Genomic DNA, 15,210 nt, shown 5'->3' with positions numbered 1-15,210 from the left:
ACCTGATAACGCTTAGTCCTACACTGGTAGGAGTGTAAATTGGAACAAACTTTTTGGAAGGTAACCTAATAAACTTCATGAAAACCTTAAAACATGTATAACCCTTTGATGCCAGTGACTTGCCTTCTAGGGATCTATCCCAAGAAAATAATTAGGGATGTGGTAAAGATTTAGGTATGGACATATTTACCTCCAGATTATTATAGTAATGAAAAATTGGAAAGAAACTAACTGTCCACCAGTAGATAAATGGTCAAATAAATTGTGGGACATAACATACAGTGGACTTCTATGGGTAAAGCTCATACCAGAAAGCTAAATGAAATAAAAAAGCTAAAATAAATTAAAAAGCTAAAAAATAGAAGATAGGCTATATTTATAGTGTGTTCTCAGTTACACATTTAAAAAAATATAAGTATGTATAAAGAATTATGCAAGGAAGTACTCTAGAATGCTTACTGTCTATTATCTATAGGTTGTGGGGTAATAAGGGATTTTGTTTCCTTCATTAGAAAAAAATTATTTTCAAGTTTTCTACAATGAGCATGTATTTACCTGTATCAATATTATCAGAAAAAAGTGTGATTTATAATATATTGATGGTAAAAATATTGAATATATCTGTATAAATCTGCATTTTTCAGTGTTTTTTATATGGCAGGTTTGCTTAAAGTAAGGCTATCTTCCTTCCCTTTTCTGAAAAGATATAGCCCTTTAACTAGGAGATGCATCTGTTTTTACAGCCTTATTTTTTGACTGGTACACAGCTCACTGTGCCTTAAAAATGATGTATTTTATTCTTTGTGCTTTTTTCATTCATTAAAATAATACATGTTCATTGTAGAAAATATGGGAAGTACAGGTATTAATAAAACTTAATCCCAAACTCACTCTCCATTTTGCTGTATTTCCTTCTAGTCTTTCTCTTGTTTGTGAAATTGGATCATACTAGAGTTTTTAGTCCTGCCTTTGTCACTTACCATTATATCCTGAGCATTTTTCTACATCTTTAATAAATGTTTTTTGAATATATTATTTTAATGACTGCATAATCCATCATATGGCTATATTCTAGTTTATTTAGGTGGTCTCCTATCAGTAGATATTATTCACGATCCTGTTTTGTTCATTATTATAAAACTGCAATCAAAATTATTAAATTAAAAAAAATTATTAAATTGAAGGATGTGGCGAAATTGGAACCTTCATACATTGCTGGTGGGAATGTAAAATGGTGCAGCTGCTGTGGAGAGCATTTTGGCAGTTCTTCAGAAAGTTAACATAGAATTATATGACCCAGCAATTCCACTCTTGGGTAATACCTGTATTACCCAGTGTGCTCGGGCTGCCAACAAAATACCACAGACTGAGTAGCTTAAATAACAGAAATTTAATTTCTCACAGGGCTGGAGGTTAGAAGTCCAAAATCACAGTGCCGACTGGGTTGATTTCTGGTGAGGCTTGCAGGTGGCCACCTTCTTGCCGTGTCCTCATATGGCCTTTTCTCTGTGCTCGCGCACTTCTGGTATCTCTTCCTTTTCTTCTTATAAGGATACCAGTTGTTTTGGATTAGGGCCCCACCCTTATGACCTCATTTAACTTTAGTTACCTCCTTAGAGGCCCTATCTGCAAATACAGTCACACTGGGGTTAGGGCTTCAACATATGAATTTTAGGGGGGACACAATTCTGTCCATAACAATACCAAAAAATAATTGCAAACAGGAATTCAAACATACTTGTACATCAGTGTTCACGTCAGCACTGTTCACGATAGCCAAAAGATGGAGACAATCCAAGCGGTGGTTTGGGGGTGATGAAAATTTTTGGAAATAGGTAGTTGTGATGGTTGTACAGCATTGTGAATGTAATTAATGCCAGTGAATTTTACACTTAAAATTGGTTAAAATGGCAAATTGTATGTTTATATATTTTACCACAATAAAAAGTTTAATAAAAAAGTATTGAACTTAAATTTCTGTGCACATGTCTATTTCCTTATGAGAAATTATTAAAAATGGATTTATTCTGCCGAAGGGGTGTGAGCATTATTAAGGCTCTTGATACATACGGGCAAGTTGCTTTCCAGAAAGGTTCTCTCAATTTGTACTTCCACAAACAGTATATTAGAGTGTACATTTTACCGTGTTCTCACTAGCACTGAATATTATTTTTTATATTCTTATTTTGACAGGCAGAAAAGTGTCTTATTGTTGTATTAGTATTGCGATGAGTTAGTGAATCTGAAAACTTTTGAATATATGTTTATATGGTATTTATTAACTGTTTTGCTTTTTGACTATTTTTGAAGGAGTATTTGTATTTTGTTATTGATTTGTAAGGACTTTTCATAGACTAAGTTACAAAATTCACGTACTTTCTCGGGGTTTTTTTCCTCTTTAATTTTCTTTATAGTATTTTTAACATATATGAAATATTTTTTAAAGTGTATGGAATCAAATCTATTTTTCTTTGTCATCTGTGGTTTTCTTCCATTACTTTTATGCTTAGAAAGTCCTTCTCCATACAGGAGACAAATGTTCACCTATTCTTTATGGTTACTTTAAGGTTTCACTTTGTTTTTACATTTAACTCTTTAATTCATCTGGAATTAATTTTGGTAAATAGTGTGAGGGAAAAAGATCTAACCTTATTTTCAATCAAGTAACCAATTGTCTCTGAGTTGTTGATGGAATGACACTTCCTTTCTCTACTGGTTTTGAAGCACTACCATTCTCAGACAGTAAATTTTTATATATTCTGTTTCTGGGTGATTTCCATTCCATTGAGCTATGCCACACCATTTCAGGTATGTAGGTTTATAATTTTTTTACTAACTGGAGTTTAAGAAAAACCACACTACTCATTTTTCAAAATTTCCTTGACTATTTACACCTATTTATTCTTCCTGCGCTTAGTAGACACACTTACTAAGACTTTTCTTTGGAAAAGCAAGGCCTCTGCTGTTAACTGACAGTGAGACAGATCACTTAACCCCTCAGTGTCTCAGTTTTCTCATCTGTAAAATGGAGAAAAGAATATCTTCTTTTGCCCAACTTGCAGGATGATTGTGGGGATCAAATGAGATGGATGTGAAAACATTGTGGAAAAGTGAAAAATAAAAACCAGTGTTGTTTGTGTTTTTTAAAATTTATTTTGGAAGGAAATAGTTTTTTTTGGTTTTATTTATTTATTTATTTGAATTTTATTTTATTTATTTTTTTATACAGCAGGTTCTTATTAGTCATCCATTTTATACACATCAGTGTATACAAAACCAGTGTTTTTTACAGTTGAAATAGGCAGCGATCCTAGGGGTCTTGGACTTAGGTATTAAGTGGATGGCAGGGTTGTGCTTAGTTTTGGAGGTTTTGGCACTGGACTCTCTCTTTCTCCCACAGAACGCTTCGACCATCACTGCCCCTGGGTGGGGAATTGTGTTGGAAAGAGGAACTACCGCTACTTCTACCTCTTCATCCTTTCTCTGTCCCTCCTCACGATCTATGTCTTTGCCTTCAACATCGTCTACGTGGCCCTCAGTGAGTATACAGGGCAGTGTATGTTGCTGGAGGGGTGGGTGGTGGGAGAAGGCTTGAGGACAGCTTAGGGGAGTGGTTCCGTATCCTGGTGGGACTTTACCATTGCGAAGGCACCTTAGGACCAGTTAGAAGTGAGCACTACTATCCGCTCCTGAACAGAGCTCCAAACCTCAGCTCACATCAGTTAGGATTTACCAGTGCGCTGGCCTTCTCAGTGGCCCTCTGCTGGAGACCAGCACCATAATTACTGGTCTGTACCTAGAGTACTGGGCATTTCTGAGGTGATCCCAAAGGTTGGGGATGTATTTTTGGCTGTGTCACCTCTTTTGCCTCATAAGACCTGCCCTTGTGTCAGGTGGTAGAAGGGGTTATACCAGAGAAATGTCTTTTAGTGGCTCATGGTCTACTTTGGAAGATAGAAAATATACACCTGTGTGTGTGTGTGTGTCCACGTGCACACATACACACACATAAAACAGCCCAAGGGCAGATGGGACGCGGAGTTAAAGGAGTGGTCTTAATCAAGACAGCTTGCTGGGGAGAGATGAGTCCTGAGCTGGATTTTGAACAGTGAAGAGATATGGATTGATGAAGAGAGAGGATTTTTCTTGGATATTTCTGATTTCTTTCATCTATGAATGAATATCCCCCTCCATGGCCATAGCTGGAGGCTAGGGAAAAGGGAGGGGAGCCAGATGCTTGGTTTGTGGCCGACTGTCTAGTCCAGTGTTGGATCCTGTACTGAGAAGGTGAACCCTTTAGTCAAGAGAGTACCAGCATGGAGGTGTGAGTCCCTTGCCTGAAAGAGGGCTTATCTCTTGCCAGCTTGTAACAAGGGGTAGGGAGGGAAGAAAGTGAGTAGGCATTAGGGTATGTGTGTATTTTTTACTAAAGTTACTAATCTTTCTCTCTACTCCTCCTCCCAATTTCACAGAATCCTTGAAAATTGGCTTCCTGGAGACATTGAAAGAAACTCCTGGAACATATCCTCCCCTGGCAGGATGTCCCTGTGAAGCCCTCTTAAACTACTTTTCAGCATGCTTTCTGTCTGCAGTTCTCCACCATCTCATTTTTCAGACATCAGAGAGTGCCAACGTCTAAAATTTTTAAATGTAGCCTTAGTGGTAGTGACTAGAATGGAGGATGGCCAGGGCTTAGAGGGAGTTCTTTCCTTCACCTTTGTCTCCACTGCCTCCCTCCCAAGTCCTTCTGATCCCAGGCTCAGCCTTGCCTTCTCTAGTGGGCTATACTTTGCTCTCAATAGACCTCTTGTGTCACTTACTAGAAGTCCCACCTTCCTGTTACAGCTAAAGCTTATTTTGTACAGCAGTTACATTTCTGAAAAGGAGATTCAGATGGGATTTCTAGAAATCACATTCTGGTTTCTTTCCCACCAATTTTTTCGTCTATAAAGTTTATTTTTGGATGTGTTTTCCATTGGCAGTGATGGCCAACATTGTTTAGCTTTGGACCCCTCCTAAATGTCCCCTTTGAAGAGCCAATGATGAATAAACAGACAAACACCTAAATAGACTAGATCTGTTAGAGAGCTACTTGTAGTGAATAAACAGGCGTCCTTTACCTTTCATGAGGGATATAGCCAGCAAGTTTAGAATTCACCCGTTGTTATGTATGGATATATATTTGTGATACATGTTCCAAGGGGTAAAGATGGTGTGACTGGTGTCATGAGTATGGGCTGCAGCATCAAGTCCCCTGGTGTGGCTTCTTCAACATTCCTTAACAACACCTCACTGTTCTAGAAGTACTCATTTGCTTCTTCACACTCTGGTCCGTCGTGGGACTGACTGGATTCCACACTTTCCTTGTGGCTCTCAACCAGACAACCAATGAAGATGTGAGTCAACTTTTCCTCTCCTCATTACATGTGCTTCTACCAAAAGCCTATTCTCTAATTACCTGCTGGAGAACTGAGTCTCCAGGGCCTGGGAGGTTGAGGCAGGCAGAAGCCAGGTGTGGGAGATTGTTAAACCAGGTGTGTAGAAGAAAAAGCAGACTCCTTTGTTTGGAGCTGAATGCCTGTAGGGAATTAGGAAGAAGAGATTGAATGGTTGGATGAGCACAAGGTCTTTAGCTGTTCATAGGTCCTTAAAAGCTAACTGGTACCTCTGGGTTTGGAATGGAGAGGGACAGTTGCATTGAATAAGTCCTTGCTTTTAAAAAGTTACCGATTGGGACTTCCCTGGTGGCGCAGTGGTTAAGAATCCGCCTGCCAATGCAGGGGACACCGGTTCGAGCCCTGGTCTGGGAAGATCCCACATGCCACGGAGCAACGAAGCCCGTGCGCCACAACAACTGAGCCTGCGTGCCGCACCTACTGAAGCCCGCGCGCCTAGGGCCCATGCTCCGCAACAAGAGAAGCCACTGCAATGGGAAGCCCGTGCACTGCGACAGAGTGGCCCCCGCTCGCAGCAACTAGAGAAAGCCCACGCGCAGCAACGAAGACCCAACATAGCCTAAAATAAATAAATTAATGAATTAAAAACAAAAAGTTACCGATTAATCCATATTCATTGTAGAAAATCAGGAAATACAGATGAGCAAAAAATAGCAAATAAGTCCCTGTAATTTTACCTCCTAGGCATCACCATTGTTAATGGTATGATCTATAGTCTTCTAGACTTGTCTAGACTTGTTCCCATGTTTGTTTATGTGAATATATTATGTATTTTTAAATGGAAATAATAACGCTCAGGTATCTATCTGCTTTTTTACTCTATTGTGAATATTTTTCCGTGGGTATGCATGTATTTCTTTTTTTTTTTCTGTTGTGGTAAAAGACACATAAAATGCACCATCTTTTTTTTTTTTTTTTGGCTGTGCTGGGTCTTCGTTGCTGCGCACGGGCTTTCTCTAGTTGCGGTGAGCGGGGGCTGCTCTTCGTTGCAGTGCGTGGGCTTCTCATTGTGGTGGCTTCTCTTGTTGCGGAGCACGGGCTCTAGGCACGCGGGCTCAGTAGCTGTGGCGCAGGGGCTTAGTTGTTGCGCGGCATGTGGGATCTTCCCGGACCAGGGATCGAACCCGTGTCCCCTGCAGTGGCAGGTGGATTCTTAACCACTGCGCCACCAGGGAAGTCCTTAAAATGTACCATCTTAAACCATTTTTTAAGTTTACAGTTCAGTGGCATTAGTACATTCACATTGTTGTGCAACCATCACCACCATCCATCTCCAGAACTTTTTCATCTTCCTGTGCTGCATGTATTTCTTCAACATAATGTTTAATGTAAGCCTTGGCTTTTATCTTGCAGATCAAAGGCTCATGGACAGGGAAGAATCGTGTCCAGAATCCCTATAGCCATGGCAATATTGTGAAGAACTGCTGTGAAGTGCTGTGTGGCCCTTTGCCCCCCAGGTACTCAGAGGACTACAAGATCCTGGAACTCTTGGGACAAGCAGTTTGACCTGATCCTGGCACCTGGTCTGATGCATTCTTCTGAACATGGCCTCTTCGTGTCAAAAGAGGTCTTCCCGGGGATTGTCCCTTGGTGCCATATCTACATGGACCATAGGCCATGGGCTGGTTGTTTTGAAGGGATAACCTTTCATTCTTATTTTATCTATTTGTTCCCTTGTTAATGTGGTATTCCCTGGTTTGTGGAAGAAAAAGTGAATGGAAGGTAGGAGATGTGTGCTAGGATCAGACTAGACTGCCAAAGGGCAGGTTTATATTTTCCAGCACACACAGGAAGATTCAGTGGGGTGGGTGGATGGAGAGGTGGATGCAAAGTGCTTTGTTAACTCTCCTGTCTCCTTCAGTGTGCTGGATCGAAGGGGTATTTTGCCACTGGAGGAAAGTGGAAGTCGACCTCCCAGTACTCAAGAGGCCAGTACCAGCCTCTTGCCTCAGAGCCCAGTAAGTGTTCCTGACTTTTTAAGGCTTTTAGACTTTAAGACTGAGTCGGGGATAGAGGGTGTAGACTAAATTTACACCTTAGAGATATAATTAGGCAATTTTGTGTCCAATCACTCCAGCTTCCCTGTCTCTGCTTCTGCCCTGACATTGCCTTAAGATCTTTGTGCCCTTGACATAGATTAAGATCTAGTCATTTCTTCAACATTCTGTGCCAGCCAATGTGCTAGGTGCTAGGGATACACCAGTGAACAAGTCACACGATGCGTCTGCTCTTATGGAGCTCATTGTCTAGTGGGGACGAGAGAAAACAGGTTATTAGTCCGTGTAGTGAAAAGTGCCTTGATGAGGGAAGCATAAAATGCTATAGGAGCAATGACAGGGGTCGGGGGGTGGGTTGGAGTTAGTGGTGTGGTTACCTTGGTAGAAGGGGGCTTCCTCACTGGAATATGCAGATGTGGAAACTCTCCCAGCTATACTGATCACATATGCTTTAACAAAGTATGTTCCTAAAAAGTTATTAGTTGAACTTTCTTTTTTTTGTAATAGCTCTGTTGAGATATAATTCAGATACCATAAAATACCTGTTTAAAATGTAGGACTCACTGGTTTGTAATATGTTCACAGAATTGTGCTATCATCACAACAATCCATTTTGAAACATTTTCATTGCCCCCCAAAAAAACCCCTGTACCCATTAGCAGTCACTCTCCCTTTCCCCCCAGTTCCCTCAGCCCCATCCCTAGGGAACTATTAATCTACTTTCTTTTGCTGTAGGCTTCTTCTGTACATTTCATATAAATAGAATCATATTATATGTGGTCTTTTGTGACTGGCTTCTTTCATTTAGCCTTGTATTTTCAAGGTTCATCTATGTTGTAGCGTGTAGCAGTACTTCTTTCCTTTATATGGCTGAATAATATTCTGTTATATAGATAGACTACATTTTATTTATCCATTCATCAATTGATAGACATTTAGGTTGTTTCCACCTTTTGGTTATTATGAATAATGCTGTAATGAACATGTGTATGCAAGTTTTTACATAGACATATGTTTTCATTTCTCTTGGCTATGTACATGGAATTGAAATTGCTGGGTCATATAGTAACTTTATGTTTAACCTTTTGAGGAACTGCTGTACTGTTTTCCAAAGTGGCTGTACCATTTTTCATCCCCGCCAGTCACATATGAGGGTTCCAATTTCTCCATATCCTGGGCAACACTTGTTATTATCATCCACCAGTTTGATTCTAGCCATCCATCCTAGTGTGTGTGAAGTCGTATTTCACTGTAGTCTTGATTTGCATCTCCCTGATGAATAATGATGTCGAGCATCTTTTCATGATTTTATTGGCCATTTCTGTATCTTCTTTGGAGAAGTGTCTATTCAGATCCTTTGTCAATTTTTAAATTGGGTTGTTTGGGTTTTTTTATTGTTGAGTTGTAAGAGTTCTTAATTCTGTATGTAAGTCCCTTATCAGAGAAATGATTCTTCTAAGAGTTTTAGAGTTTTAGCTCTTACATTTAGGTCTTTGATCCATTTTGAGTTAAGTTTTATATATTGTGTGAGGTAGAGGGTTCAAATTCTTTCTTTTTTTTTAATTAATTTTTTTTTAAATTTATTTTTGGCTGCATTGGGCCTTCGTTGCTGTGCATGGGCTTTCTCGAGTTGTGGCGAGCAGGGGCTACTCCGTTGCGATGCGTGGGCTTCTCACTGTGGTGGCTTCTCTTGTTGCAGAGCACGGGCTCTAGGCGCACGGGCTTCAGTAGTTGTGGCACACGAGCTCAGTAGTTGTGGCTCACGGGCTCTAGGCGCGCAGGCTCAGTAGTTGTGGTGCACGGGCTTCGTTGCTCCGCAGCATGTGGGATCTTCCCGGACCAAGGCTCGAACCCGTGTCCCCTGCATTGGCAGGCGGATTCTTAACCACTGCGCCACCAGGGAAGTCCCAAATTCTTTCTTTTGCATGTGGATAGCCAGTTGTCTCAGCACAGTTGGTTGAAGATTATTCTTACTCCCTTGAATTGTCTTGGCACCGTTGTCAAAAATCAATCGAGCGTAAACATGAGAGTTTGTTTCTGGACTCTCAGTCCTAGTCCACTGATCAGTAAATTTATTCTTTTTTTTTTCTTTTTTCTTTTTTTAAAAATGTATTTATTTATTTATTTTTGGCTGAGTTGGGTCTTTGTTGCTGCTCGCGGGCTTTCTCTAGTTGCCGTGAGCGGGGGCTAGTCTTCCTTGCGGTGCAAGGACTTCTCATTGTGGTGGCCTCTCTTGCTGCGGAGCATGGACTCTAGGCGTGCGGGCTTCAGTAGTTGTGGCGCACGGGCTTAGTTGCTCCGCGGCATGTGGGATCTTCCCGGACCAGGGCACAAACTCGTGACCCCTGCATTGGCAGGCGGATTCTTAACCACTGTGCCACCAGGGAAGCCCCAGTAAGTTTATTCTTAATTCCAGTATCACACTGTCTGGGTTGCTGTAGCATTGTAGTAAGTTTTGAAATTAGGAAGTGTGTGTGAGTCCTCCAAATTTATTCTTTATTCAGTTGTTTTGGCTGTGGTCCCTTGTATTTCCATATGAATCCTAGAATCAGCTTGTCAATTTCTGCAACGATGCCAGGTGGAATTTTGATGGGGATTGCATTGAATCTATAGATCAATTTGGGGAGTATTATCATCCTAACAAGATTAAGTCTCCTGAGCCATTAACACATGGACTGTCTTTTCATTTATTTAGGTCTTTTTAAATTTCTTTCAACAATGTTTTGTAGTTTTCAGAGTATAAGTTTTACACTTCTTTTGTTACACTTATTCATAAACATTTTTTTCTTTTTGATGTTATTATGAATGAAGTTATTTCGGATTGTTCATTGGGAGTATATAGAAATACAGTTGGGTTTTTTGTATATTGATTCTGTATCCTGAAACCTTGCTAAACTTTTTTTATTAGTTCTAATAGATTTTTAGTAGACTTGAACTTTCTTTTAAAATCAAATTCTCCTGGAATTCCCTGGCGGTCCAGTGGTGAGGACTTAGCACTTTCACTGCCATGGGCCGGGGTTCAGTCCCTGGTTGGGGAACTAAGATCTCACAAGCCACGCAGCGCGGCCAAAAAAAAAAGAAATCGAATCCTACTCTTAGGTGAATGCTATTTGTAAGTTAGATAATTGTTCTCTACTTTGCCTTTCTTAAATTTTTAATTTTCTTTTTTGAAGTACAGCAAACTCATGTTTATATATCATTATCATCATTTTGAATATTGTTTTTCTGATGAGTCTGATCTTAAATCATTACAATATAGGCTAGTGATTCTCAGTTGAATGTGGGGAAGGGTGGTATTTTAGAATCACTCAGGAGGCATTTTCAAACCAGATATACCATCTGAAGATTTTACCACCCCACCCTCTTTGGTTTAGAATCACTGTTCTAGGGAGGTATGTGTTAGGGCCGAAAGAAGATTGAGAACCACCGTATCAGGCCTTGTTAGACAACTATTTTATAACATTCTGTTGTGAAGGAGGGAAGGTGGTCTGTGTAATTATTTGTGGTCCCTTTTATTATTATCATGCATAATAATAGAAACATCTGTCCACAACAGACAGTTAAGAATAGAACTCAAATAAACTTCAATTGCCTTCTGCTGAGAAGACAACAGTCTAGTCTTGGTTCTGAGTTTGGTGTTGGTGGTGGCGTATCTGTAGCATCAGTGTGGTTGATGGGTTCAGAGGAAGAGTTCAGTGTCTATGGATTACCTCCATTTGGATTTTGAGGGAGAGCTTTGTATTGAATTTGATATCTTTTCCTTCTCAGGCTCCAACAGACCATCTAAGCTCCGATGAGATGCCGGAGGACACCAGCACTCCTGAAGAGATGCCACCCCCAGAGCCCCCAGAGCCCTCACAGGAGGCCACTGAAGCTGAGAAGTAGCCTATCTATGGAAGAGACTTTTGTTGTGTATGATTAGGGCTGTGAGAGATTTAATGGGAGACGATAACCTGAGACAGAGAGCAAGTAAGCTGTTCCTATTACTGTTTTTCTTTGGTCTTTATTCACCCAGTTGTAAACTGGCATTTTCTTGCTGCAAGCTTTTTTTAATTTCTGGACTCCAAGCAGTTGCAGAAGATGTCAGTCACCTCTGGTAACTGGACAAATGGGTCCCTTGGGCCCTGGCACTGGTTTTCCATGGCCTCAGCCACAGAGGCTCCTTGGACTCCCCTCTCTTCCCAGATCCCAGCTCTCCTGCTTGGGGTCACTGGCCCAATTCTGGGATAAAGGTTCTTGAGACTGGCTCAAATCCTCTCAAGCTGCTGCACGTCATGAGTCCAGGGGCAGTCACAGAGAACTCTGGCCAGGGAATTCTAACTGGATTCTTGAGGCCTTCAGAATGGAGGGGGATGGAGAGTGGGGTTGAAAGATTCTCCTGGCTACGAAGTGCCAACATTGCCAGCAAATCCTTTCAGGAATGGAGCAGGCAGTTTCCACTTGTTGTATTTATTCGTGCAGCTTCTCCTTTGTCCCCTGTCCACTCTCTAACACCCAAGCCCCACTCTTTTCCAGTGAGATATATGTAGGTAATTGCAGTATAGATAACAATTCACATTTCTCGTAGACTACCCAGAAACTTTTTAATACCTGTGCTGTTCTCAATAAGAACTTATGAGATGCCAACGGCACGGCCCCTCGCACTCTCTGTCTCATCTCTCCTCCTCTCTCATTAGCCTCTTTTAATTTGTTTTCCTTTTGACTCTTGTTCCCGTTGGGAGCAGGAACGGCAGTAATAAAAGTCTGCACTTTGGTGGTTCCTTTTCCTCAGAGGAAGCCCGAGTGCTCACTTAAACACTACCCCCTCAGACTCCCTGTGTGAGGCCTGCAGAGGCCCTGTATGCACAAATGGGGAAACTAAGGCACAGAGAGGCTCTCCTCTCCTCTCCCCCTATGTCCCCTCAAAAAAGAAAAAAAAAAGAAAAAAAAGGATAACCAGTACTTCCATTAGGCCTCGGCTGAGTGAGGAGGGAAAGCCCCGCACTGCTGCCCTCCTGGGGGACCCACTCCAAGGCCTTGGCCCACCTCGGGCTTGGTAACCACACCGGGGGCTTCCTCCAGGCCCCGCTCTTCCAGCACTTCCACCGGCAGAGTCCCAGAGCCGCTTCACCCTGGGGGTGGGCTGTGGCCCCCAGTCAGCTCTACTCAGGACCTGCTCTATTTCAGGGAAGAAGATTTATGTATTATATGTGGCTATATTTCCTAGAGCACCTGTGTTTTTCTAAGCCAGGGTCCTGTCTGGATGACTTCCGGGGAGGGGGGGAGCGTAAACCAGAACTTTTAATCTATTTGAAGGCGATTAAACTGTGTCTAATGCAAACTGCCTGCCTCCTCCTTCCCCCTTCCATTTCAAGAACCACCGTGGGGGTGTGAATATCTTTGGGGGGTGGGGTGGGGGTGGGGGTTGAAGGGGGTGCCTGTTACTACGCATACTTCCATTTTCCAGGGGGCCCTTGGGTTGGAGAGGTAGCTCCCAAACTCTCCATTGACCTATACTACATTCTGGGTTGAAGTTTACCTTATTCTGGACTATGAAAAGAGGCCTTTCAAGGCCATGAACAGTGTTAGAAAGATTGGGAGGGTCAGGGGTTATATTAAATTAAGAGAACAAGTTCTTTAATAGGGTATTGTTTTTATGCAGATGGATGCTGTTAATTGCAAATGAGTCTTGGTTATTAAAGCAGGCTCCTCAGGGCCTCCCCTTGGAAATATTTTGTTAGTGATCTTTTACAAGTGATGGTGTATATTTCTTTTTAAATGGTCTGTAATCAAGATTCCTTACCAATTCTTGTCTCGCTCTTCCCAGTTAATCAGAAGTAATGAAATTTGGCCGCTCCTAGCTTTTTCTCTACGTCTTCCTATTTTCTTGTAGCAGGATTTGAGTTTAGCAATCCTTAGAGAGACAGAGAGACAGACTGGGACTCTGACTGACTCAGATTCCTGTCCTATCTGCCTCTACTTTCTCATTCTTTTTCTGGCTCTCTCAGTTTTGTCCTTGTAGTTAGATTTTAGTTAGTTCAAAATAAGGCCAAGCCTGGAGAGTTGGGAAGATATTAGGTTTTTCCAGTTAACCTGCCACTCAGATGAACCCATTTTTAGTCAGTTCTCAACCCATCCTGTCTTAGCCCATCTCCTCTCTCCTCCCTCAACTTACCACAGCCACTCTTCTGTTGACCCTTGGGTCAGTTAGAGAAGCTTTCTTTTTCTGAGGTGAAGGGTCAGAATGGAAACCCCTTATCATTAGTGTGAAATGATTTTTTTTAAAAAGCTTCTGCTTTTCCCTACTCCCTGCCCTTGTTCTTTTCCTATATAAATCTTCTGCATTTAAGACCTGGGCCTGCAGATCTGTCCCGTTCATACCATGCACCAGCTGGGACTGTTCCTAGTCTGAGTTCTGATCAGAGGGGAGATTGAAGAATTGGTCCCTCCCAGGGGAATAGGCTTTAAATTGTTTGCTCTTTTCAATGGCTGACATTCTTTCCACCTCTCCCCTTCCTCTCCATTCCTTAAGTTTCCTATGCACCCCACTTCCCCAGACCAGGATGGTTGGCACAGATCCAAAACCTCTGGGGGTTGGTGGAATTTGGCTCTTTGAGGCCTCTTTTTTTTCTTTCATGTCCCTTTGGCCCTGGGGCCCTGCTTGCCACAGTGGAGAACACCATCTCCCCCTTTGCTTTTTTCACCAGTGGCAGCAGTGGGTTCTAACTCAATAGCAGCTAAACTCCATTCTTCCTGCCCTGACCTTCCTGCGTTTACCCTTAAGGCCCCTTTTCCTGCTGACCAAATCTCTTTACCTTGTTGGGGGAAAAAGAAGTATTTTGTTTTTAAATCTATTTTCTAACTTAAATGCAATTTAATATGTAAATCTCTGCACTTTTGTGTGAGCCTACAAATGTGTATGTGTGCTGGGTTTTTCACTCTCTGGTGTTTCGTAATAAAGAAATCCTTCTTTTCGGGGGGAAGCCAATTAATGAAGGAGACTTGAATGGTTTTAGAAATACAGGGATGTCTGTTTCTTTGTGCTTCTGCCTCATTTCTTTACTTGTGCCTAGCGTGCGTGACTGGACCCCTCCCCCACCTTTTGACCCCCTTCTTTTGAGAGGGCCCTCAGCCTACTGGGGCAGAGAGAGGGACCTGAACTGTGTGTCTGGTACCCCTCTGGGACCACTTGGATTGGCTCAAGTGGTAACCTAGCAACCTAGCCCCCCTCCCTCTCCCCATAGCCTGGCCCTGTTAGTCCTTTTCTTCTAGCTCAGTTCATTTTGTACCCCTTGAGGCTTGGGGCCAGGCTAGGGAAAATCACCAAGGGATCACAGTAATTTTTTTTTTAATGATAATTTGCTCTTGTGCCTTGGTGATACTAAAGAAGACCAATACTTCCAATAATTCAAAAAGCATTTGTGTCAGTTTTGAGAATACATTCTAGGAATTGCTTGCTGTTCTTCAGCAGTGGGTTTTAGAAACAGTATCAAAGGCTAAAACTGCAAATATCATTAGTTTTAAAGGATGCAAGCCCAACTCACAAAAGAGGGAGTCATTGTGGATTTCATGTTTTGGATAAATATGAAAGGGGAATGGGAACTAACATATTTTTACAGTTTTAATATCATACACTGAATTTCCAGTAATGCAACAATTGTGTAAATTGAGTGAAGATGGTACTTTATTTTATTCAGAAGTTTACCAAGAGTTGTGACTTTTGAAAATCATGTCGCCAGTAGCAATGCCATTCATGGATTTTTAAGTTGACAATACTT

General features: G+C 41.7%; 1 protein-coding gene across 1 annotated transcript in view; it reads left to right on the top strand.

Moving 5' to 3' along the window:
* Positions 1–12,773, top strand: part of ZDHHC9 (zDHHC palmitoyltransferase 9) — a 32,126-nt gene extending 19,353 nt beyond the window's left edge. Inside the window, exons 6-11 of the mRNA XM_082445692.1 lie at positions 3,401–3,538; positions 4,473–4,633; positions 5,286–5,396; positions 6,810–6,913; positions 7,318–7,414; positions 11,222–12,773. Of these exons, the coding sequence (XP_082301818.1) occupies positions 3,401–3,538; positions 4,473–4,633; positions 5,286–5,396; positions 6,810–6,913; positions 7,318–7,414; positions 11,222–11,338 (728 nt within the window). The 3' untranslated portion in view covers positions 11,339–12,773. The remainder of the gene's footprint in view (positions 1–3,400; positions 3,539–4,472; positions 4,634–5,285; positions 5,397–6,809; positions 6,914–7,317; positions 7,415–11,221) is intronic.
* Positions 12,774–15,210: the final 2,437 nt, after the last annotated feature.

Source organism: Balaenoptera physalus, assembly GCF_965194825.1.
Source record: "Balaenoptera physalus genome assembly, chromosome: X".
In the NCBI taxonomy this organism is placed as follows: domain Eukaryota; kingdom Metazoa; phylum Chordata; class Mammalia; order Artiodactyla; family Balaenopteridae; genus Balaenoptera; species Balaenoptera physalus.
This window is presented reverse-complemented; position numbering and strand designations above follow the sequence as displayed.